The 23,863-nt window shown below is 40.2% G+C and overlaps 4 protein-coding genes across 5 annotated transcripts in view; 2 read left to right on the top strand and 2 right to left on the bottom strand.

The window, feature by feature from the left end:
* The window catches only part of LOC145478869 (A disintegrin and metalloproteinase with thrombospondin motifs 3-like), a 36,995-nt gene extending 30,834 nt beyond the window's left edge, over nt 1-6,161 (top strand). For both annotated transcript variants that reach the window (XM_081457057.1, XM_081457056.1), the window contains 6 exons: nt 143-344; nt 1,634-1,775; nt 2,055-2,213; nt 2,333-2,589; nt 3,553-3,655; nt 4,376-6,161. In XM_081457057.1, the coding sequence (XP_081313183.1) occupies nt 143-344; nt 1,634-1,775; nt 2,055-2,213; nt 2,333-2,589; nt 3,553-3,655; nt 4,376-4,524 (1,012 nt within the window). In that variant the 3' untranslated portion in view covers nt 4,525-6,161. The remainder of the gene's footprint in view (nt 1-142; nt 345-1,633; nt 1,776-2,054; nt 2,214-2,332; nt 2,590-3,552; nt 3,656-4,375) is intronic.
* Nucleotides 6,162-6,195: 34 nt separating this feature from the next.
* LOC145478894 (CDGSH iron-sulfur domain-containing protein 2A-like) lies at nt 6,196-10,203 on the bottom strand. The gene is made up of 2 exons (XM_081457086.1): nt 9,834-10,203; nt 6,196-8,505 (listed from the first exon to the last, which is right to left on the bottom strand). The coding sequence occupies exons 1-2, from the start codon at nt 10,167-10,169 to the stop codon at nt 8,386-8,388; spliced, it is 456 nt and encodes a 151-aa protein (XP_081313212.1). The 5' UTR covers nt 10,170-10,203; the 3' UTR covers nt 6,196-8,385.
* Nucleotides 10,204-13,345: 3,142 nt separating this feature from the next.
* Nucleotides 13,346-15,975, bottom strand: LOC145478898 (CDGSH iron-sulfur domain-containing protein 2-like). Its single transcript, XM_081457090.1, has 2 exons — nt 15,561-15,975; nt 13,346-13,835 (listed from the first exon to the last, which is right to left on the bottom strand). Exons 1-2 carry the CDS (start codon nt 15,867-15,869, stop codon nt 13,740-13,742), a joined length of 405 nt encoding a protein of 134 aa, XP_081313216.1. The 5' UTR covers nt 15,870-15,975; the 3' UTR covers nt 13,346-13,739.
* A 61-nt stretch (nt 15,976-16,036) lies between these two features.
* The window catches only part of LOC145478875 (sodium/hydrogen exchanger 9B2-like), a 10,729-nt gene continuing 2,902 nt past the window's right edge, over nt 16,037-23,863 (top strand). Inside the window, exons 1-8 of the mRNA XM_081457064.1 lie at nt 16,037-16,724; nt 18,317-18,492; nt 18,972-19,078; nt 19,218-19,370; nt 19,755-19,863; nt 20,366-20,502; nt 21,249-21,329; nt 22,753-23,863. The exon at nt 22,753-23,863 is cut by the window's right edge and continues 2,902 nt beyond it. Of these exons, the coding sequence (XP_081313190.1) occupies nt 16,162-16,724; nt 18,317-18,492; nt 18,972-19,078; nt 19,218-19,370; nt 19,755-19,863; nt 20,366-20,502; nt 21,249-21,329; nt 22,753-22,932 (1,506 nt within the window). The 5' untranslated portion in view covers nt 16,037-16,161 and the 3' untranslated portion in view covers nt 22,933-23,863. The remainder of the gene's footprint in view (nt 16,725-18,316; nt 18,493-18,971; nt 19,079-19,217; nt 19,371-19,754; nt 19,864-20,365; nt 20,503-21,248; nt 21,330-22,752) is intronic.

The following is a 23,863-nucleotide window of genomic DNA, read 5'->3' as shown; positions in this document are numbered from 1 at the left end:
GCATATTCCTCTGTTCGAGCTGGGGCATATTCAATCACGTGCGAGCGAAATATTTGACGAATTGTAGTAGCAGATCCCTTGTTGAGTGCCTGCGCTTATTGCAACAAGTTCAATTGCTCATTTTTATTTCCTTCATACTCAGGTTCGAATGGCGTGCTTCTAAATGGACCAGCTGCTCGTTGCCTTGTAATGGTGGAAACCAAACTCGCACATTGGAATGCAGAGCCGTGCTTGCTGATCACCAGGCCAACTCTTCCCTCTGTACCGGGGATAAGCCTGAGACCGTGCAAATTTGTAATGACGAGCCTTGCCCTGCCAAGTGGATTGTGGGTAATTGGTCAGAGGTGAGTAATTAATCAGTAAATTCTTTTGTTGCTGTTGCTGTAGGACATGTTGAAAGTGTTACAGTATAAAATCTCTACGGGTTTCTGAGCCCGGAAGGGGGACTCCCATATTTAAAGGTATGTGACGCTCGTCGGAAAATCTGAAATAAACCCTAAAGGAGACCAATGTGGGCGTGTGTCGAGCTCTATTTGACCCCTAATTGAAACCTTGTAAATATTTTTTTTTTTTTTTTTTCAAGTGTAACCCTAAAAGATACCTCGACAACTAAAAATAGTGGCGTTTACGGTCCTGAACACCCAAGAGAGACCAAAATCCGTGATTTAAGATAACGGGCACCCCCAACCTTTTTCGCATGGGAATCACTCGCGGGGAGCGGGAGGCGGACGCGGGCGGTTGAGCAGCTGACCTGTAATTGTCCTTTTGCTCGCGCGTATTCGTGTAAACTTCATTTAATATGCAGTATCAAACACGAGAGACAATGTTTCATCGGGATATCCAAACACCGACAAGAGAGATGAAAATACGACGCGGAGCGGAGTATTTTTGACTAAATTGTTTCATAGCCGATGAAACACTGTCTCGAGTGTTTGATATATCTTCTGAATCGAAGTAAAAGCTAAGGAGTAAACGGAGAAGTAAAATCGTCAAAATCTACGCTAATTAAGACCGGGTATCCAAACCTCCTTCACGGTTGTGATTCTCTTTGTTTTAACTTGATGAATTACTAATGAGTTTGAGAAGCTTGGTTAATGGAGATCTACCTCGTTGAAGCTGAGGTCACCATCCCTTATAATCTCAAGCCAAAGTCTTCATTTTTTATCAATTGGCAAGTACTTAAAATTATATTTGGTTCGTTTCGGTCAAATTTATTCTCGTTAACTACTTGCCCGGGTAATCTTGTTAATGCGAGTGCAATGAAGGATTTACATTACGAATGATATTTGGAAATTCAAGGCGAGGGCAATTTGAAAGAATTTTCAAATATTACGAGTAGTGTAAATCTTGAATTGCTGGAGCTTTTATACGATTACTCATTTGTTAAATTACTGAGAAAACTACGAAAGCGCGCACGCTTTAGTACAAATTAAAAATTAACGATAAATTGGCCAAACCCAATGATGTAATTTTCTCAGTAATACAACACCTGGAATTCAAGTATTCGTGTGCTGTACACCCGTGGTTAAATTTCGATCAGAATTTCCATTCTAAAAAACAGAAGTGTAGGTTTTGTAAGATAGTCCTTTACTGTGTAATTGCTCGCAATTTTTGTTTCATTTTTGTTCTTTAGTGTTCGAATACTTGTGGGAATAGCATGCAGTCCCGCTCAGTCCAGTGTCGGGATGTACTTGGTAGCTTGTCGTTAAATTGTCCAAGTAGTACCAAAGCACCAACTCGCAGGATCTGTAGGAAACAGCCTTGTGATGGAAGTGGTGAGTACGTCTGTTGCTTGACAAATTGTTTTAACACCTCTTGCCCTGTAATTTGGTGTCAAGTGGGGTGCACCGTAACTGCACTATTTGTAATTTTATGTAAGTTTTGTTTGTGTGGGAAAATATTAAGACCTCTGTTATTCACACTTACCGAGACTTTTCTCGTGTTGCAATACTCACTTCCAGACTGTTCTCCATGAAGTTAGTAATAATCAACATAATCAGATAGTTAGCGATTTTGACAAAATGCCCATTTTTGTTATTGTTTTCTTTCGTTAGTTTTCGCCAAGTTGTCCTGCTCCTTTGAAGAAGGGTTGTGTGAGTGGGAAAACGTGCAAGGCTCTAAGCTAGACCAGTTTGACTGGACTCTGTGGAACGGAAGTACACCAAGCAGGAATACGGGTCCTACCAACGACCACACCCTTGGAACCTCCAAAGGTGATTCACGTGTTAACAACATGCCAAATAAGGGTTCAAAGATCTCTTTCTCTGACTGGCACTTTGGCTTTTGAAATTGCTTGCTTTTTTCCTTACTAAAGTAAATTCTTTCTTCCCAGGTGTTTATGCCTACATAGAAGCATCAGACCCTCGAAAAAGAAATGACCGAGCAAGATTAATAAGTCCAGTGGTTAGGGCCAATAGAGTCTGTCTTGACTTCTGGTATCACATGTATGGCCAAAACATGGGCTGGCTCCGTGTTTTCTACCGGAATCCAGTCTCTAAAAGAGAACGGCGGCTATGGTACAGGTCAAAAGATCAAAACAACGAGTGGCATAACGAACGGCTTGCTATTTCCTCGTATTTGCCGTACCAGGTAAAATCTATTGCTCTGTGGCCTTGTGCCAAGAGGTGGAGCTAGTTTGGGGGTGGGGGGATGGGGGGTGATGGGTAGGATGGAGAGATAGTTTCAATGAAACAACAAGTTCATCAGAGTGGTTTAACGGGGCCGCGGGAATCAAGTTGTGCTTAACGATTATTGTCCAAAATTGGCAAGATAGTTATAAATAAAACCTAAGTTTCTGTCTCTTTATAAAGAATGCAGCCACGTCTTCTTACTATAGATAGCGGAGAGAAACCAGGGATACAGGAGAGTTCTATCAGTGAGTCAAGCCAGAGAAATGACTTCCCATGATCTTCATCACATAATCAAAAACGGGGATTTTGTTTCCTTCTAAGGAATGTTACTGTGTTGTAATGTTAAAGAGCGAGGTTAGAAGAGTAACGAGACTTTTGCCTGTGCGCAAAAAGCTGACTCCTGATGCTACGTCAAAAATTAATCTTATATAATGACAAAGAACAGCCTTTTCACGAAAAAGATATCCGCGAAAAAAACAAGCTTTTTTAACCTAATCATAGTAATAATCCAGGGGCGGATCCAGGATTTTTCAAGCGGGGATGAGGTGGATGGTACCTTGGGGTTATAGAATCAATAGGGCATGCCCCCAAATGTCTTAATTTGAGAATTGAACCAAATTTAAAACTGTTACACCACAAATACTAGCAATGCATCAAAGTAGAAATTACAGTGACGTAACTGTTCAGAGTGTTTCCCTTCAATTATGCTGTAATGTTCACAATTGATTTCAATCTTTTACTTTTTACTTCTTTAAAAAGGGTGTGGCTAGCCATCCAATCCACACTCCCCCTAAATCCGCGCGTGTTATCATAATCATAAACGTCACACGTCATAGTCATGTAGTTTTAATACCAGTTTTCAACAGAATCGTTAAACGTAGCACGAGCTAGATCTTTTAATCTCACAATGACTTGTTTGCAGATTGTATTCGAGGCTATTCGCGGGAGAGGATTTTCCAGTGACGTAGCGTTGGACGATATTAAAATTTCCAGTGGTGGATGCCCTCCAAAGCAACGTGAAACACGTGGGTTTGTAAAATATCCGTTTAGACTTTAATCAACTTTGAACTCACAAAATCTACCGGATTTAGGATACTGAAATAACTCCAAGATCTCTTATAGGTTGGATCTTTCAGAAGTTGTCCCAAGTTTTCCAAAGTTCTTATTCTCAGTTAACTAAAATTACAAGGACCATTAGGCCATTCAAGTTTGCAATAGTAGATACGTTGAAGCAATCTTTTCCACAATCTGCACGCACGCGCACGTGATAAAAGAATTGATAAACATTGTAAGCAAGGGTCCTTGGTTCTTACATTAACATGTTATCAAACAAAACAAATACAACTTTGCGGCGTCATAGTTGAATGGCTGAAAAAGGACAAAAGTTGTAGCGTGGTGTGTACCCAAAATGGGCTTATTAGAGCTATCTTACCAATACCCCACTACTAGTATTTAACACTCTTGACGAAAAATAGTTCTTCTGGGAGCCAGGGAGGAAACTTGGAGGATTTTCTCGTGTCAGGATTGGGGATTACTAGGGTGGGAACCCAGAGGTCCATCTCTGGTTTTAATTAGACCCTCCTGGCAAGGTGCCTGCTGACTACTCTCGGGGCCCAGGTGAACTATTTCAGAGCTAGTGTAAGGGTTGAAACGAGTCACTGACACCAGTGTTACGAAAACGTGCACTACGGCCACGTTTAAGGTTTTTTCACTTTTTTTGTCTTTTATTTTTTTCTTTATTTTAGTTCGAAATCAGTGTAGCGGCGATAGATCAAACTATTGCAAAGCTGCCATTCGCCTCAACTGGTGCTCTTCAGATACTTGGGGAAAGATATGCTGCAAGACATGCAAGCGGGATACCATAAACACAAAAGCCCTGCTGACCGGGAAATAATAACGAACAAACACAGTCAACACCAGCGGGACTCCCCTGCTACGGCCTCGTTTTGGACAAACGCCGTAAGCCCTGTGATTGGCCGTCGTGTGCAAAATGGCGGACAATGTAAACGTCGACTTTTTGTACAGATTTATATAGCAATTTTATAAGAAAGTTACCAGAAAGTATTAAAGGATTTTAATGAACTTTGTAAACAATTTTTGAATGCCAAAAACAGGATTGTTTTGAATATGCACACACCCAATTTCCTCCATGGAAACCATTTTCAAGTTTAACAGTTTCATAGTTGCAAGCAAAGCGGGAGCCGAAGGGGAATTTTCTGCCTGAACTCTGTAATTCTAAAGAGTGATCAACTTCTATTTTCTCCATGTAATAACGTAGGCAAACAACAGGCATACCATATCCAGATGGTTTTGTCTTCATATCACCCCAGATTCTCAGAACTAAGGAGAATTAACATCTCAAACTTTAGGTTCACAGAGTTAAGCTCTTAGCTGGTAGAGTTTCTGTAAAAAGAAAGACATCTTAGTTTTGGTGCCTGAACTCTCCCTTACCCCTTCCACCTCTGGTGGAAAGTTTAACTACGAGAGGTTAATAACGGAGAAGGGAAGGCTCACCTCGTTCCCTGGGTCCTATCTCTACTTTCTCGAGGTAGAGAGAGGACACTGGGAACGAGATTGAGCTAACCAGACTAATATTTTGCTGGCGTTTTTGTAACTTTAAGGGGAGACAAGATGTATATCAACATTGTATAATGGTTGTTATAACTTATGTGACAAAGAAGAAACTAATCAATAAAAAATGTTAATAGAACAATGCAGAAGTGAATCGACCAAAGCATTATTTTGTGTGTCTTGGCGAGGTTTCCGATTTCTAAATGGACGGCAGTATAGTAAGTCAGGAATGACTTCCAGTGCAAACATTCTGTTAGAGAAACCTGCCAAAATACTAGAGATAACTTACAATCGATTCGTATCGCATTTCTGGCAATACTCTCTTGCGCTAAGGAAACACACATACGCTCAGGCAGTGTGGCTATGGTTTGAAAGCTCTATGCACATAAAACCGTCCGATATCTGGCTAAAGGTGTTGCCACATTTGTTCCCAAGACATATAAGCTAGAAGTCGACAGCAAACTAGTTTCCAGGGTCTCTCTTCTTCCCTCTCTTCTCGCAGAGACTTTACCGACAATTCACGTACTCCGAGACGAGATTAAAAACCTGCTCAGAGCTTTAAAAGACTCGAAATGACCAACGCTGATAACGTAATCTCAGTCTCCCGATAGTTTCCTCTGCACCAGGTTGAAAATTGTATCACCATAAAAACCCGCTGCAGCTCTCTAGGATGAATTTCAGAAACACTGAGGTGGATCCTTTGAATCAAGTTTCTTTGAAAGAAAATGCCATCCAGATTCCTGATCTGGCGATCCACCGGATCACGCTGCAACGCCTTTGTTTTGCCACTGATCTCATCATATGGAAAAAACTTACAGCTGCAAAAACAATATCTTGTCACTTAGGAGTTGGCAACCTTCTGTTTTGTTCTCATTCAGGGCACTAGGCCATTTTACCTTATTTTTGCTTATTTTCACTGCACGAGAGCTGGCGTATTTTGAGGGATTTTCGCGAATTGCCCCCCCCCCCCCCCCAAAAAAAAATTACGTAAACAGGAATGAAATTTCACGAAAATTGTTAAGTCTGATCTTTGTTAAACAATTAGTCTCAGAATTAGCACAACTGAGTCTGCCTCGTGTCCAAGTGACCAAAGTCAGATCGAATTTTATTCGTAAAATTAACGGAAGTGAAAATGTATCTATCTACTTGATCTAGCGTTACACTTGTTTGGTTTGGCAGTGGATTTCCTCGCACTAAACAAGTGACGCTTGGGCCTTTGACTGTCTTCCAAGGCGGTAGTTTCTATTGACCGGCTGAACAAAACCGTATAACAAAACGAAACTGAAAACATAAAACGAACAGCGGTGTTTGTTTTATATTTTTAATCAAGCTACGATGGCCGAAGACCAAGAGTTTATATGAAACTGAAAACAGTTTGACATGTTCCTTAGCAACAAAGCAGAGATACATGGTAACATCTATTTGCGCATACAGCTGAAAAACATTGTCAATTTCTTCAAATGGATCCTCGGGAGGAAGAGCTGGCGCCCCCTTAACTACCCCCACCATGAACTCCTGCTTTCTGTAACCTCGTTTCCAGGGTCTTTTCTCTACCTCGGGGAGAGGACACTGGGAACAAGGTTGCTGCTTTTTCCCCTTTTGACGTGGTGGCACATTGATTAAAGAATTTTATAGCAGAGTACTAAATTTTGCGTAGTCAATGGACTTTTCACTCTATAAGACGTGCCTACGAGGAATCATGGTAGTTGCATTCATCAAAACAAATATCCAGTCCAAGATGATGAATACAACTACCATGATTCTCTGCAGGCACATCTCATAGAGGGAATTGTCCATTTTCACCGGTTTTTAATTTCACAGTTTTCTGAAAATCGTGAAAATTATGAAAATTGATAAGTAACAATTAGGTATTTGTCCCCATCACCTTTCTTTTTGATCAAAAATGCCAATGCCCCAGGGCACAGGGTTGGCTGAAATTGCCTGATGCACTGGTAACCCTTACATAGTTTGACTGTTTGTTTTCTGTTTCTTGCTTGATGACTAACACCCTGTTCACACCAATGTGGTAAACATGTTTAAAAGTGGTTTAACTTAAAACAAGGTTAAAAATCAGTTGCAAAAATCATGCACACCCCACAACTTAACAAAGTAATATATAGATTTAGCCCACCTAAAAGCAGAGCTCCTGATCAAATAATTAACCATAAATAAAAAGAGGATATTTTTCCCTTCATCAGAAACTCAAAAAAATGATACACTGCACATATGATTGTTCAGTGTGTGGTTTCACTATTTTTTCTGGTTACATATTAATAAACCATATCTGATGAGTGTACCCAAGATTGTAGAAATTATGCACGCAATATATCTGGGACTTTCCAAGAGATGATTGTGCAAGGAATATTTAGGACGAAAATTTAACATCGTGTCAGAGTTTAATTTGCGTCGAGATTTTGCCTTTGCCCCCTTCTTCCCCAGGGGAAAAACCTGGCTTGAGCCCGCAATCCAATCGAAAACCCAGTACTTGGTCCGCGGTCAACTTCCCAAAAACACGCGACCTCGATGAGCTCCTGACCTGAGCCCGTGATATGGTCATGTGATGCTGATCAGCAGATACCTTTCAACTAATTATAACATGGATGTCCAATATCAAAGATACACCTATGGTAATGGTGCTACTCTCTTATTTTTCAAGGTACGGGGCTTGGCGTATGGATGTATGGACAGTCGACAACAAAAATTTTTGAGATCGATGGGTTACCAAATTTTCTAAGGTATGGAGCTCAGCTCGTGCACCTTTGGTACACAGGAGCTCGGCTAAAAACCTGTTTGATCAAAATATGTTGGGAAGGTGGTTTGAACTATGAAATTCTCTTCTCAAAATGACTGCAAAGTGTAGAGGAGACCAAACTAAACCCGATTAAGTTAGCCTAGCTTAGTTGGCGTGAATTAAGGGGCATAAAGGAAGGATGGACTATCTATCATTTATAATCTGATAAGATTTCATTTGATCATTGATTTTGTCATGAATAAACACCTAAAAATTAAAAAAAGTAACAATATTAATTCTTTTTTTACAAAAAATGAGTCATGTTTGCCAAAGACTACATGTACCTGCAAAATCAAGAGACAATAACTAGCTGAAAAAGAGCACTCTATCACATTTATTACACTCCAAGAAAAAACCGCACAATCATCTCCTTGTATTGCCTAGTCAGGTCTGTCAAGTTGAAGGTGCTGCTGCTGCTGCTGCTGCAGGCTTTTTTCTCTTCAGGACAACTGGCCCCACATTGTCTCCAGTTTCTTTATTGTGTTGGGTATGTGAGCCATCACACCTCGGAAACTGATAAGAAAAGGAAAGAATTCAGCATTGACTTTAACTTTCTCTCACTGGATACTAAGCTAATAATTTTATTAATTTTGCAGCATATAGAACTTGAGATTTATGGCAAGGTGTCAAAATACAATCAGTCCCAGATCCCTTAAGTTAAGATCTTTTGTTTTGTTACAAATACAAAACATTACAAATACTTGCAACATTACAAAGTATAATTCAACAAAACCAATTAGTAAATATAAGTCCAAAGAAACCAACCTGAAAGTTACAGGGTTATGATAGTACTGACAGCAGTTGTAAATGTCACGCAATGTCACATGTGAACGCGGGTAACCATCATAAACGTGTGCCAGATTGCGGCTGATCCAAGAATGTTTTGAATATATGGGAAAGTTAAAAAGGATTGGAATTTGTGTAATAGGGTTTATACTTTATCAAAACAGAATAGTATTGGTCACTACTTTCGGGATTCGCTGACAAACATGAACTCAGGGTCACTACTTTCGAGTGGTGGAGGGAGAGGTGGGATGGACGGATACCCCTCGTTATATACTGTAACGTATTAATTTGAGCATCTTGTAAAATGTAGGTTTTACCTTCTTTGTTTGGTTTCCAGCAATGACAGATAGCATAATAAGCAGCCTTCTGTGCTAAATTTGCGGCAACCTTTTTCTTAAGCAGTGCTTTCTTGATTGGTTAAAAGGTTGACCCCCACCCTTGTTCCGGGGGGTACTAACAGAAAAGTTGGGAGGGGGTGTGTGGCCCACTTCCCAAAACCATTACCCTATTTATGACCGAAATCTGCGATTTTCCCTACCCTATTTATGACCTGGCCAAAATTCGATACCCTATTTATGACCGTTGTGGCTGGCACAGTTACCTTAAAATTAAGTTATGAAGGGCTTTTATTGACCTTCTTATTGATAACGATGAAAAAGTAGCTTCTTCTAAGAAACATACCCAATTCAAGACTCGAGTACAAAAACCATACCCTATTTATGACCAAAACGACTGAAAAACCCTACCTTTTGGGGCCGCATATACCTATATAGCCCATATAAGGGGTACCCCTCTCCCACCGGGCCCTCGTTTCAAAACGCAGCACATGTAAGTTGAACTGCTAGTAAAATACAAGTTTAACCTTCTTCGACTTCCAGCGATGACAGAAAGCGTGATAAGCAGCCTTCTCTGCTAAATCGTCAATCTGAATAGAGTCAGTATCTTTTCCTTTGCCCTTTGCTGCGTTTTGTTGATTGCTTCGTTTGATTGATTAGGAATGACCACTCATTACATAATGTATTGTTATGTAACTTCTAGTAAAACGCCAGTTTTACCTTCTTCGACTTCCAGCAACGACAGAAAGCATGGTAAGCAGCCTTCTCTGCTAAATCCTCAATCTGGATAGTGTCAGCAACCTTTTCCTTATCCTTTTGCAGTGTTTTGTTGATCCAGTCTGGGTGCGCCTCCTTCTTCGCAGCGGGCTTCGAAAATAAGCGCAACAGCCATGAGATCACGAGATACAACAGCAGCGATTCTGCCACCAGCAGTGGTGCAAGCCGCACCCACTCCTTCCCCGTGAGCTTTAAAAATCCACCAAATGTGGAAGGCACTGGCAGAGATTTTAGATAGTTTGGGAGCTGAACTTTGATAGCTCGTGAAACGGCTTCCATTTTGAACTACAGTTGATCACGTGACAATTCGTTTATTTGAGTAAATGTTCACATTAATAAAGAGTGTGTTCATTGTCACGCAATAAAAAATAAAATCAAATACCATTCAGTAGATAAAGTCAAGAAATGGTGATACTATAGACAATAAATAAGCAAGGCAGTTCTCCAAAGTTTAAGGTGTGTGCGTTGTCTCAAAGTTGAGATATTCGTGGAAATGTTCCGCGCAAAATTATATAGAGCCTGGTATGGAGCCGCCATGCTCCAATATGGCGGCCGGAAAAGAGAATATGTCACCGAATATGTCACGGAATATGTCACGCACCGCCAGAACTCCGAAATTCAAAATGCGCTTGTTTCCAAACGAAGGACGCTATTGAGCTGGAAAGTTGTACACAGATATAAATTTAGTACCTTTTATGCCTGATCTTGACAAAACCTTCAGTGGCTCTTTAGTTTTGGATTTGAGAATTTGATGACGTCACGTGAACACCCCACACTCTATTCAGCGCATTGAATCAATATCGAATGTTAGAAATATTTTAAAAACGTTCAAACTTCAGGCAAAACATTTCTATTGTTGTTGATAAAGTTAAAGCAAAAACACTAATTTGTAAAAGTATACTTTTCCAAATATGTTCTTTCTCTATCTTGTGCACATTATAAAATGTATGAATTGTACAGTGTAAACAAATGGGTGTGAACTCTTTAACGCTCGGCTAAGAGTTTTTTCGCTGAGAAATAAGCAGTTAATGCACTGATGGTTCGCTGTTTAAGTTTGCACTAGAGGAAATTGGCTTTAGAGAACTATTTTCCCTTTGATTTTAAGTTATTTCAACCATAGCTTGCGCTTGATAAGAAGATAGCCTCGGGCGAAAGTCACGCAGAGCTTCCTGGGAGCATTGCGTGACTTAAGCCCGAGTGGCTACTATTAGATACACAGAGAGCCCAATGAGCTGTCCCAAGGTAAGCATTGGAGCACCATCAATATCACTGTTGAATATCACTATTATTTTATCTAATTTCTCGGAGATACTACCTCTTTTAAGGGTTAATGAAGCGGTTTTGGTACTTCTTGGGGTGATAGACTCAAAAGGTCCACAGCAGGAGCTTTTGCTGCACCTTTTAGGGTATCAAGCCAAAAAAACATGAGAGGAGGTAATGCTTTGTTCTAGAATTGGTACCTCTGAGGGCTGAAAAAAATTTCAAGCCACACACACAAAACTGGATCTTGGTACCTCTTAGGGGTCCTTTTTAAAATTTCCCACGAGCACCCCCATTCTTTTTATATGGGAGTCTTCCCCTCCCCGGGCGGTCAAAAGAGCAACTTTCAGGAATGATAATCAACATTGTGGGGGATAGAAAGAGGGGCTCCAAAGAGAACTGGCTGATTTTCTACCTAGCATTGTTGACACATAACCAATAGAAGCACAAATCATACCAGGGGCGTAGCGTCCATATACGCACGTACGCCCGTGCGTACAGTTGAAATCTGGAAAAAAAGTTTTATTCCCTTATAGCATTTGTCAAAGTTATGATAAAATAGGACAGATTTTTAAATTTCGAATTATACTGGCCTGTGTGTTTGTTTTCTCAGTACCTTTTAATTAATCCATAAACGACAAGAAACGTTATTTGGCTTCCCAGACTTGTTCACTCTCTAGTTGTTTTAGGAAGCCAACACCCTTTTAGCGTTAATTCTATATTCCAGCGAAGCTCACTGAGCTAACAGAAAGAACCGTTAATGATATCTACTGCTACTTCGGCAGTGACATGGACATCTCTAAGGGCGAATTCAAATCCGAGGTTAAAAGATGGAGGCAAAAGTGGAGTGGAATGGATGGTAATGTGAAGCCAAAGACTTTGGTTGCGACTCTTGATCATGACAACCCTCAATTCTATCCCGGAGTTTATGTTGCTGTGACAACATTGTTGACGTACCTGTGTCAACTTGCACTGCAATCTCGTTCCAGTCTCCGTTCCCCTTGACCAGCGGTCGGAAACGAGAGCTCTAGAAGTAACCATTTCAGGCGTGCGCCATAGATGCAGACTGCGCAGTGAAACCGGATGGGCAGAAGTCGGTTATTTCAAAATGGTTGCTCCCAGAGCTCTTGTTTTCCGACCGCTGGTCAAGGGGAACGGAGACTGGGAATGAGATTGCTTGCACTGCTGAGCATAGTTTCAGCAGTATGAAGAGATCGAAAACGCCCTTACGAAGTACCATGGCAGATGGGAGATTGAGCTCTTTAGCAATTTTGCACATTTCCAAGCACAAGGACGTTGACATTGATGATGTTATAACAGAGTTTGCCCGTCTAAAGAGTGTACGTCTTGCCCTGTTTTTACCATTGTCTTACCCCATTTTTTGTTGTAGGTTACCGAAAACTCTAAAGATGGGTAAAATAAACAACCAACTACGGCATTTTGCGTCGCATTTATTTATAAAAAATTTCCGCGGAAATAGTTGGAAATGGCATTTCCGAGACCCTAAATTTCAAAATTTTCTGGGGGAGCATGCCCCCAGACCCCCCTAGTATTTGCGCGCTGTGCGTACACCTTCAAAATCTCACGCTACGCCCCTGCATACAGTGTTCTAATGATATCTAGTGATTAATTAATATTGTTACCAAAATATTGAGCTTGGAGGGCCAGCTGTGAAGGGCAAATAATAAATCACTGATAATGAAAGAGAGCTCAGCAGAACACAACGAAAGTCCCCTCCCTTCTTTCTTTGCAAAGACTAAACAGTGATTGTCTACTCACACCTAACCTGCGATCACACATTCTTTTTTTACTTTTTATTTTTCGTCGAATGTGGGCAGAAGTTCTCCTTCCTCCTGCTGTTAAAAAAGAACACCTAATCACAGGTTAACTCACATCTGACTGATGGATAAGCCCTGGAAACGAGGTTGACTCATCCCCAGTAAAAAATATGACCTTTAATTCACCTCTGCTTCCCCTACAGATTGTTTATCAGCTGTGGATATTTTTGGCTTTTTCACTCTCATTCAGCCCTCGACCCTTTGTTAGCTTGAAAGATAAGCCTTGTTGAGTATTTCATTGGTCAGGCACATTTATAAACCTCTGTTATTGCAGATTTTGGACTACCCAAATACACACAATAATTTTAAAAGCAGCCAACATCATCCAATGTATAAAGTGCAAATAAAAATAATTGATTCATGATTTGAAATACATCAATTTTAATTTTGAAAGACATCTAGATAGTGAAAAGTAAAATGCATCCCCACTAATTATCAAAGTTTTTCTTGGTTATAGTGTTCAACAGTAAGTCAGTACTTTCAATAATTATGGTAAGTAACTGCTGCTGTTGTTTCTCAACAAGCGCCAAAATGAATTTTGAGCCTAGCTTATTATACAATTACCAGTAGTGATTGCTGAATTACAATATTATCATGAAAAGCAGTTTACACAGGGACTGCGCTGCATTAATTACATGTGGTATCCTTGAGCATACCAAGATGCCAAGTGTTGACAAAAAAAGATAAAACTGTTCACTGTGTTCATAACCAAACAAATCACACTTTGATATCAAGAGGCCCAAAATGCCATTTAAGAAGATGGGTTTGCTCTCTTAAAAATAACAGGCCCCACATTATCGCCAGTTTCCTTGTTATGCTGATTGTGGCTGCCATCACAGTACGGAAACTGAAAATAAACCACAAAATTGAGGCTACCTGAATGTTCAATGTGTTCATTATTTCATTCTGATGTTAACTTAATTGCACTTCATAATGAATTGCAAGCCCTTTCATATCATAGTCAGTGGCATACCAGGTGATATAATCTGTACTAGGAATGGCACTGGTTCATTTTAAATCACTTGCATGCCCAGGCAAATGTAAATTGTTTGCCTTTATGTTGATTACTTATTGCTTAATAATATATTTATCTAGAGCGGTTTTCAATTGAGTGTTGTAAAACCAAAACTAAACTAATTACTTGCCAATTGGACTACTCAGCCAATCTCAAGCTGTAGAAAACCAAAACCAAAACCAAAACCAAAACCAAAGTAACTGCCTGATAACTTTCGACACTCATTTGAAACTGCTCTGTTTACTCACTGACTACCCATTCGCTACTCACTGTTTTTTAATATCTATGATGAAAAGTGTTTTGAACGTAATACATGCAACTCCCTGTAAGCTATTTCTAGCCAGCTTTGTGCTTGAACAAAGCCAAACAAAGGCACAAATAACACGCAGTACAGTCAACAGACTTGCGCGTTAAAGCAGCTACATTTGAATCATGTGGTGCCAGAACAAACAAAGAAGGTATAAACCTAAACATTGAGCTCGTGAGACAAAAGGTCGATCAAATTGATGCAAGAAACATCAGAACATCTCTACACAAACATACACATGTAGCTTTCTGAAAGTAAAGCTACGGTAGTCTCTGAAGAAAAGCCGGCAAAGACAAATATGATACATGTATCCATGAAAGAAACTAACCCAACAGCTGGTCCTGGCATCACAATATAGAATGCAAGTAAGCAACATGTTCAAGGAGTATTTCAAACTAATATAATGTCCCTCGAGAGCCCTAACTAAGAGAGCTTAAAACATATCTTGCAATAGAAATGAGCCTAAACAAAGTATAAGCACATGGCAAATTACAGGGGTGTCAAACTCTGCAATGCAACTTACAGATAACAGTGGAAACCATGTAGACCTATGATTTCTAAACAATTTGCCAAATGGCTCCACTCTACTTATAATTCCTCTCAATAACACAGCATAATGTGCCCTAGGAGTATTCAGAAACACACGTGAAGCAAAGAAAGGTTGAGAGACCGAAGATTCAAAGAGAATGGCAAATGCATAAATGTCACACACTGTAGGAGTCGTGTAGGCCTGTAGCATGCCAACACAGAAGGATTTCCTGCTTTTGCCTCACACAGCTGCCAAAAAATACCATTATTTTTCAGCAGCGTGAATCAAAAACCAGCAATCCGCCTGTTCACAGGCTAGAAGGCTCGACAACCCCATTTTGCACCGACAGGATCAACCAAAGGAGTGCATAAATTAGTGTAAGTGATAAAATTTAGTTTTACCATGTGACCAGCCCATGCCAGGGTCTTTCCCACCCCTCCCAATCTCTAAGAGCAAAGCCTGGGAAATGAGTTTGGGAAAACATATAAATTATCTTATTTATATTTACATCTCCTGCTATCACATATCAAACAAATGAAATTAGCTCCAGATAATAAATGGATTCGACAGCTATCTGAGACGGTCAGTTTCATACAAGTCATTTACAGTTTTTGCTGGATACGCCCGGCGCGGGGGCACTACTAAAATTGACCGTTGCATAAGCTTGCTTGTTTTCCAAGTTACAATAAAAAGAGAGAATCGGAAAGGTATCTACACAAACCTTTTTTGATTTCCAGCAACGACAGAAAACACTCTTGTCTCCCAGGTCTTCAATTTGAAACGCATCCGCTACTTTTTCCTTTTCTTTTTGATGTGTTTTGTTCACCCACTCCTCTTCTTTCTTAGGCTTCGAGGGCACAAGCGCTGAAATTACCAGGTACACAACGACAGAGGTCGTCACCACAAATGGTACAAGCTGCACCCACTCGCTACCAGAGAGCTTTAGAAATCCCCCAAATGTGGAAGGGATTGGCAGTGATCTGAGATAGTTTGGAAGCTGAATTTTGATGACACGAGATATAACTTCCATTTTGGATTTATTGTCATGTGACCAAGAGGGAGACACGCGAGAATACACGCGCGAAGCGTCGCGCGAAATAAAGTCGAAAAAGACTCGCTTGTTTTTTTCCAGCTCTTCTCTTTTTAAGAAGGAAAGTGACTGAAATTCAAATGCTATCCTTTTTGACGTCTCCCTGATTATTACTGCTTTTTTGGTTACATTTTTGACTCCGAAGCTCTTTCAGCCTCAAGAACACTGGACAGCGGTTTCTCATATTGGGGAAAATGTTGTCATGTATGATGACACTTAAGTAGATTTCATCATGGCGGACGAAGAGAACCTTTCAAATTGTGATCAGGAAACTCCTGTAACAAACAAAAAAGGCAAGCTTCGACAGTGCCTTACACACGTAGCACCTCCTTCAGGGTTCTGTGGACAAATCTTAACTCGCGGCTTTATCGTGTTATTGTGTTGGGCAGTATTATGGTCAATTCTTGGTCAAGAACTTTTACCAGGAGGCAATATCTTCGGAATTTTCAACGTTGTAGTTCTTGCTGCTTTAGGTGGCTTTTTGACGAGAAAACTATCAAGAGATACTTTGCCACCTCTGTTAGGGATGCTTGTTGTGGGATTTATTCTTAGAAATGTGCCAGGAATCAACGTTGCTCGACACATTGACAAGAAATGGTCAGCAACTCTGCGAAGCATGGCGCTTGTTGTCATTTTGACGAGATCTGGTTTGGAACTCGACCCAGGAGCATTACGAAGGCTGAAATTCACTGTAATTCGCTTGGCCTTTTCCCCGTGCATCGGAGAGGCCATCACAGTGGCTGTTGTGGGAAAACTGTTGTTGGACATGCCTTGGCTTTGGGGCTTTCAGCTTGGGTAAGTACATCGGGGGTACATGTAACTAGTGACCAATCAGTTTAGTCGGTCAGTGTAAACCGCAGACTGCGGAGTGCAGACTGCAGACTGTAGACCGGGATTAAAATGCAAGGGGTGGCAAATGGTCCTTTAAAAACCCATGGTCTCGCAAAATTTTCGCCAAATTTCACGGATCTCGCAGTCTCGATTTTTCTCACAAAGCTGTCTCGCAGTCTCGATTTTTTCAAGGCTAAGAAAGTCGTTAAGTCCTGATTTGCTTATTTTTTTTTTATAAAGTTAAGTGACATCACAACATCTCAGAACCTGAATGTCTTGAGTTCGCAATTAAAACACTTTAAAGTCTCGGTCTCGCAATTGAAGAAATCAAAATGTCACGGGCTTGCAAAGAAAATGCTAATCTTGTCGTCTCGCAAAGTCTCGCATTTACCATTCGCCACCCCTAATGCAGACTGAAGGTAAAATGCAGACTGCAGACTGCAGGGCTGGGTTGTTCGAAAGCTGGTTAATGCTAATCCAGGATTAAAAGTTAATTGAACTACTCATTTTTCTTGTATAAAAGCGTTTTTTACTGCTTACATTTTGTATAGTTTGAGCTTAGCCAAGCTCAAAACTGAAGTACAAACAGTATAAACAGAAAACCCCACCAAAAAAGTTACTACAACTGAAATAAAAATTCTTGCTAATCCTGGGTTAGCTTTATAATCTGGCTTTGAAGAACCTCGCCCAGGGGTAAAATGCAGACTGCAGACTACAGACTTTTTAAGTATATATCTTGTTGTTTCCATTATCGAGTACTAACCATTAAAACAGAGTTATTCAGACCAGTTAGCCTGAATATCACTCGGGTAATAGATTGAATATCACTCCAGTTAGCCTGCATATCACTCAGGATAGCCTAAATAATGCACCGGTTAGCCTGTTTAGGGTTAGCTCTCAATGAGGGAAATAGTAATACAATTCAGTTAAAGAAGTCTACAGTCTGCAGTCTTCATTTTACCCCTGGTCTACGGTCTGCATGTTACCCTCTGAGTCTTCATTTTACGCCAGGTCTGGACTGCAGTCTGCAGACTGCAGATGGTTAGTAAAAAGTGTATATTACATCACTATTTCTATTAACAAGAGCTAACCATAAACAAACTAGTCTAACCTGAGTGATATTCAGGCTAAATGCAGCACAGACTTTCACTCAGCTTACATTATGCCCAGGTTAGCCTGTTTATGGTCCGATAATGGAGATGGTGACATAAGATATACTATAAAAGTCTGCAGTCTGCAGTCTACAGTGTTGCAGTGCAAATAATTTATGTTCCAGTATTTGACAGTTTACTGGAAGCAACACGAAACTTGCAACTCAAATTTGCTCAATTGAAGGGTAAAGGAAGACTACATGTATAAGAAAGTTTTAAAATGTTTTCATGATGTTAAGAAGCTACACATACCGGTAAGTACTGAACAAGCAGGTGGGATTTAATTCACCAAAAGGATGTATTAATTTAGTTGTTTCTGAAGTTTGTCATTGATTGCCAGTCAAACAGTGACCAATATGTGAACATACAGCTATAGGTGTATGTGGTGTTCTCTTTTAATATCAGGTTTGTCCTTGGTGCTGTCACACCAGCTGTTGTAGTTCCTCAGCTGCTCACTCTGCAACAAAAAGGTTTTGGTATCGTACAGGGAATTCCCACTTTAGTTATGGCAGCATCATCATTTGATGATGTCATTGCCATAAGTTTGTTTGGAGTGTTTCTAGGGATTGCTTTTTCAAAAGGTTAGTCACTTGATACACATGGAATATATGGTAAAATTACTATTCATAAAAATTAATTTATATCTTGATTAAAGAGTTGTGCACAGTGTCTTAAACACTGCTGCACTAATTGGAGACATGGAAATTAAACAAGCAAACAAATATTGTAAATTGAACAGAAGCTTGTTAAAAAATTCCAACTGGTGGGAGGCTGATCAGTTGGCTGTCTACAAAGCCGGTAGAGGAGTTGAATATGGGACCACCACACACAAATCAATCTAGCGGCAGGGAGGAGAATTTGAAACCGGGTGCTCCAGATTACAAATCCACTGCCCTAACCACTAGGCCAATGGCCCTATTCTCCCAGAGGAGAGCTAGGAACGATGATGATGAACCACTAGGCTGCACCACATCCCACAAACAGTTACATGTAACATTGTATTTGACACTACAAACTGCATTAAACTGATGCGTGTGGATGTCTTAATACTTGCACTTAGGAAACATAGTGTTCAACATCTTCAGAGGACCGATTGAGCTGTTAATGGGTGTTGTATTTGGAGGCTTGGTGGGAGTTTTATGTTGGTTTTTACCAAACAAAACTGAGGTAAATATACTTATACATGTATTCAATGTGCATGCACACAGAGTATATGCAATGTAGATACAGTAGATGCTGATTGCTTTCTGAAAGATTTGATTTGTTTTCATCTTTCATGTCTTTCATGTCTTCTTTTTACTGCTAGCAAGACAGATCTTGTAACAGATTTGTGATTCTCCTTGGTTGTGCCATGCTCTCAGTGTTTGGCAGTAATGTGGCACAGTTTTCAGGAGCAGGGGCACTCGGTGTTCTTGTAATGGCTACCGTGGCCTCGTATGGCTGGGGAGACATAGAGAAGGTTGGTGTAGGTTTAATGTACATTCACAATCGTCTGAGAAAAAGTCAAGTTTTCTTCAGAGAAAAAATCAAGAATTCAAAAACTATTATTACTAAACAAGAGAGAACATTAAACTGGGCATGACAATGATTGTCCAGAAAGTAATCGTCAGCATCCTAATGGGGGTGGAAAGCAGTTTGTTGCCTGTTTCCATTTTTGTTCACCTCAGTTACTCCAGTACACTCTGTATTAAGAACAGCAAGTTCTAAGTGATAACAAAGATATGGAAATGACCCCAGAAGAAGGTGGTGCACTATTCTTTTTTTTTCAGAATGATCAACTACATGTAGCTCAATCGTTCAGTTCATGATATATTAAGTAATGTTTGTGTTTTCTTATGTGTAGGCTCCTATAGCTGAAGCTATGGCTATAGTATGGGAATTCTTTCAACCTCTGCTGTTTGGTTTGATAGGAGCTGAAGTCAGTATTGAGTACATGGAAAGTACACTCATTGGTATGTAGTACAATATTCTGAGTTTTCCTTAACTACTGTGGAAATACAGTGTATGGCCAGAACATCAAGATGTTGAAAATAATATTTTACTGTTGGAGGAAAATATGAATGAGTAGTTTACACACTGGTGTATTATCAAAAACAGCTTTGGGTTTCTGTCACTCAAATACCATCCAATTACTTAGTATTTGAGTTGCTAAATTATGATTACTATACGATAGACTGAGAGATGTTCTTTACAATATCGCAGTAAAGTTAAGTGACAAAATAATAGATTGTCATGTTAAAAGTATTTGCAGTTGATGGTATCAGTGCGTTCAACGATCAAATAAAAATATGAGAAAAAATATGGCTGTGATAGTCTAGTTTATTACTATTAAACAATATCCTTTAGACTCCAGAATTCAGCCTCCTTTTTCCAGCTGGTCTTGGTGCCTTTTACCATGCAGTGATGAAGGGAAAAAGAGCTGTTAAAAATCCCTGTTGTGTCTTTTATTTTCAGGAAAGGCTTTTGGTTTGCTCACCATAGCAATGGTCATCAGACTGATTGTGACCTTTCTTGTGGTATCTGGAAACAATCTCAGCATCAAGGACAAATTATTTGTGGCCATTGCCTGGTCACCAAAAGCTACAGTCCAGGTGAACAACAGAGTGCAAAGTAATTATGAATAGGGTCATCAAGTACTGTGCAAAGGTCACTCCTGCTGTGAGATGAGTATGCATACTGGCTATAGAGTAATGAGCAGGGATGGGGAGCAGGGGAGCAGGGATGGGGAGTAGGGGAGCAGGAATGGGGCAGTGGTGAGAGCGCCCGCCTCCTACCAATGTGGCCCAGGTTCAATTCCGGCCCGGTACCATATGTGGGTTGAGTTTGTTGTTGGTTCTTGCCTTGCTCCAAGGGTTTTTCTCTGGGTTCTCCTATTTTCCTCCCTCCACAGAAACCAACATATCTAAATTCCAATTCGACCAGGATTGAGGACCTGCATCTTCCTCTCTAAATATTGCAAAATAAATCTGTACCTCACAAGGCTGCAAATTTTAACATCAAACGAGCATAGCCATGTCATCAAAAATCGCTTATTTTTGAACTCCCAGTAAGTTAACACACAGCTAAGAAGTTTCAGACGAGATGACCAGCATCAGTTAAAAACGTGAAGAAATTGCTACATGTAGATTACATAGTTGCTACATGTAAGTTTGGAGAAGTCACTTTGTTTTCTGATACTGTGTAATTTATACACGCTGTAGCTGTTTTTTTGGAAATAAATTAAGACAGGTATACACTTGAAATGAACATACATGTACAAGTGACTGGACCTAATTAAGGTGCTTCAAGAATTATTGCGGTCATCATCTTATCCTTTGTAACTGTTCGGTATTTTCAGGCCGCCATCGGTTCCATGTCACTCGATATCGCTCGGGAACGTGGTTTCACTGGAATGTATCAAGAAGAGCTTGGTATTCAGGTACTTTTAGTTAATAAATTTTAAAAATTGGCAAAGTCACCCTCGAACAAAATCGCTGGCTACCCCCAGCATTGTGCCAGTCACTGGTGGATAGGGGCGCTGTGAGAACATAACACAATGACCCAGGCCACATCTTGAGCTCACGCCGCTCGATCCAAAGTCGAACGCACCAACCATTCCAAGTCTTAGTCATTGGTTCATTATGTATGATGTCATCACAATTCTGTTAACGAGTTACTTCGATTATCAGTTGAGTAAGGCGAGAGAGAGTTTGGTGACGAAGTTTTGGACTTTTTAAAATTAAAAAAACGTTTAAATTAAAAAAAGGCAGACAAATTGCCACTTGAAACGGAGCCCATTCCCCGTAAAAACAACAAAAGTTGAACATTAAAACCTGGTCACCAAACTTTCGTGGCGCCTCACTCGACTGATAATTGTAGTATGGTTCTTAAAAACCTCTTATCTTAGAATATTACACGATTTTCTTGGTTGGCTGAGGCTGCTAACTTCCCATCTCGAAACAAGGACAAAGCAAACTACTTGTAAAATTCTAGGCCGCTTTGCTTTCAAGTAATATATCAAACACGAGAGACAGTGTTTCATCGGGATATCTAAACACCGAGAAGAGAGTTGAAAATACGACGCGCAGCGGAGTATTTTTGACGAAATTCGAAGTGTTTGGATAGCCGATGAAACACTGTCTCGAGTGTTTGATATATCTTCTCAATCAAAACAAAAACTAAGGAGTAAACGGAAAAGTAAAATCGTCAAAATCTATGCTAATTAAGACCGGGTATCCAAACCTCCTTGACGGTTGTGATTTTCTTTGTTTTAACTTGATGAATTATTAATGAGTTTGAGAAGATGACTTCAAGTACAGTATGTGTCAGAGAGCAATAAGAGGGTCCCACAACATCTTTCTCTTTAAAAGGCCAATTTATGAAAACTGCTTATATTAAAGCTGGGTACTCACAGCACAATACTTGCCACAGCTAGCGCTTGGGGGTTGAGTCTTACTGAAATAAGACGTAACTGACGTTAAAGGAGCTCAGTCATGATATTTTGAATTATTTTGGCCATGTGCAAAATTACCTTTAAATTGAAGGAAACCTGAAAATAATCGTTTACTAAGATAGAAAAACACCAAAGAGATAATAATAAACCATTTAAGGAACAAGGAAGGTTGAGGATGGAGAAGATTAACACGGATTACAAACGACGAACTTGAAAAATTTTGGCTAAACTCTTCAAGATGCGCAAACCGTGACGTAGCCCCTTAAATCTTAGCGTTAATTTTCATGTCAAATCTTACCAGCACCATAAGGAGGTACGAAGAAAACTGATAAGAGAAATCCCGACTGGACATCATCATTTACAACTGATTTAAGATGACATATACTTGCTCATTTGAACTACACTGTAGATCTTAACCATAGCTGTGCTGTCCATTCTCCTCACGGCTCCAACTGGTGCAGTGGGAATCGCTGTCTCAGGTCCCAGATTGTTAAGCCAGGCCGAGACAAGACAAGAGACTGGGGACCAAAGGGAGGTTGAACCCATTCTTGATGGACCTGATACTACTTGCATAGAAATGAACACATGAATCGTAACATGGCTCCATTGTTGCATATGATTGAACTATCACACTGTATACTAGTAGAACGGAAAATATGTGGATATTGTGACTCTTTATTGATACTTGGGCTAATAAAAGAGACTTTTTTCCAATAAATGGCGATCCTCTTACTGTATTAATGGTATTCTGAACTTAACTTTCATTTCCTATCTAACAGCAAGCCCTGTTAAGAGGGACGCGCGCTGCCTTCTGTGTAGACCGCACGCTTAGTTTAGCGTAGTCTCTACTGACTCACACTAGTCCACTAAATTTCGCCAAAGAAGAGCAAACGCTCAAAACGGTAGTCTGACCAAATTCATTGAAGCCGTGTGGCTGTACCATCGAGAGTATTACTTGACCCCCGACGCAGCAAATGCTTTCATTAGAATCTACTGTAAAGTGCTTTCATTAGAATCTACTGTAAAGTTCTGAGAGTAACGAGGGTGGTTTAGCAGACGGTTTAGCAGCCTTAACCTAGTCCTAGCCCTACGGTTTCCGTTATTCGGAGAGTCGTCATTTTCTTTGACGTTGATATTGTGGTAAAAAACAAATGTGGTTTAGCGTGGTCTGTCCTCTGATCGACAACGAGTACGCGTCATCACTCTTTTCCCAAACATTTTTTTCTTATTGGTTCTCCATGTTGAGCAAGTTTGCAAAAGTTTTTGAAAGGAAAGTCTGACACGTACAAGTAGCTCATCAGCATAATGCAGCACGCGCACTTTCAAGTCGGAGTTTTCAATTGTCAACAAATCTTGACAAAGATTGATATTGTAGTAAAAAGCATATCGAATGTGGTTTAGCATGGACTGCACTCTTATCAACAACGAGTACGCGTCATCACAGTGGTCAGAATTTGTTGTGAGTCCAATGCATTTTGACCACTGTGATGACGCGTACTCGTTGTCGATAAGAATACAGG

This window comes from Orbicella franksi, chromosome 2, assembly GCF_964199315.1.
Source record: "Orbicella franksi chromosome 2, jaOrbFran1.1, whole genome shotgun sequence".
NCBI classification, from domain to species: Eukaryota; Metazoa; Cnidaria; class Anthozoa; order Scleractinia; family Merulinidae; genus Orbicella; species Orbicella franksi.
Note: the sequence above shows the minus strand (reverse complement) of the source record. Positions and strands in the feature narration are given on the sequence as shown.

Coding starts and splice junctions, on each gene's coding strand:
- LOC145478894 (XM_081457086.1), bottom strand. CDS start 10,169: ATGGAAGCCGTTTCACGAGCTATCAAAGTTCAGCTCCCAAACTATCTA. Junction 8,506..9,833: donor GTTGCTGGAAGTCGAAGAAG/GTAAAACTGGCG, acceptor TTTTCTTATCAG/TTTCCGAGGTGTGATGGCTC.
- LOC145478898 (XM_081457090.1), bottom strand. CDS start 15,869: ATGGAAGTTATATCTCGTGTCATCAAAATTCAGCTTCCAAACTATCTC. Junction 13,836..15,560: donor GTTGCTGGAAATCAAAAAAG/GTTTGTGTAGAT, acceptor GTTTATTTTCAG/TTTCCGTACTGTGATGGCAG.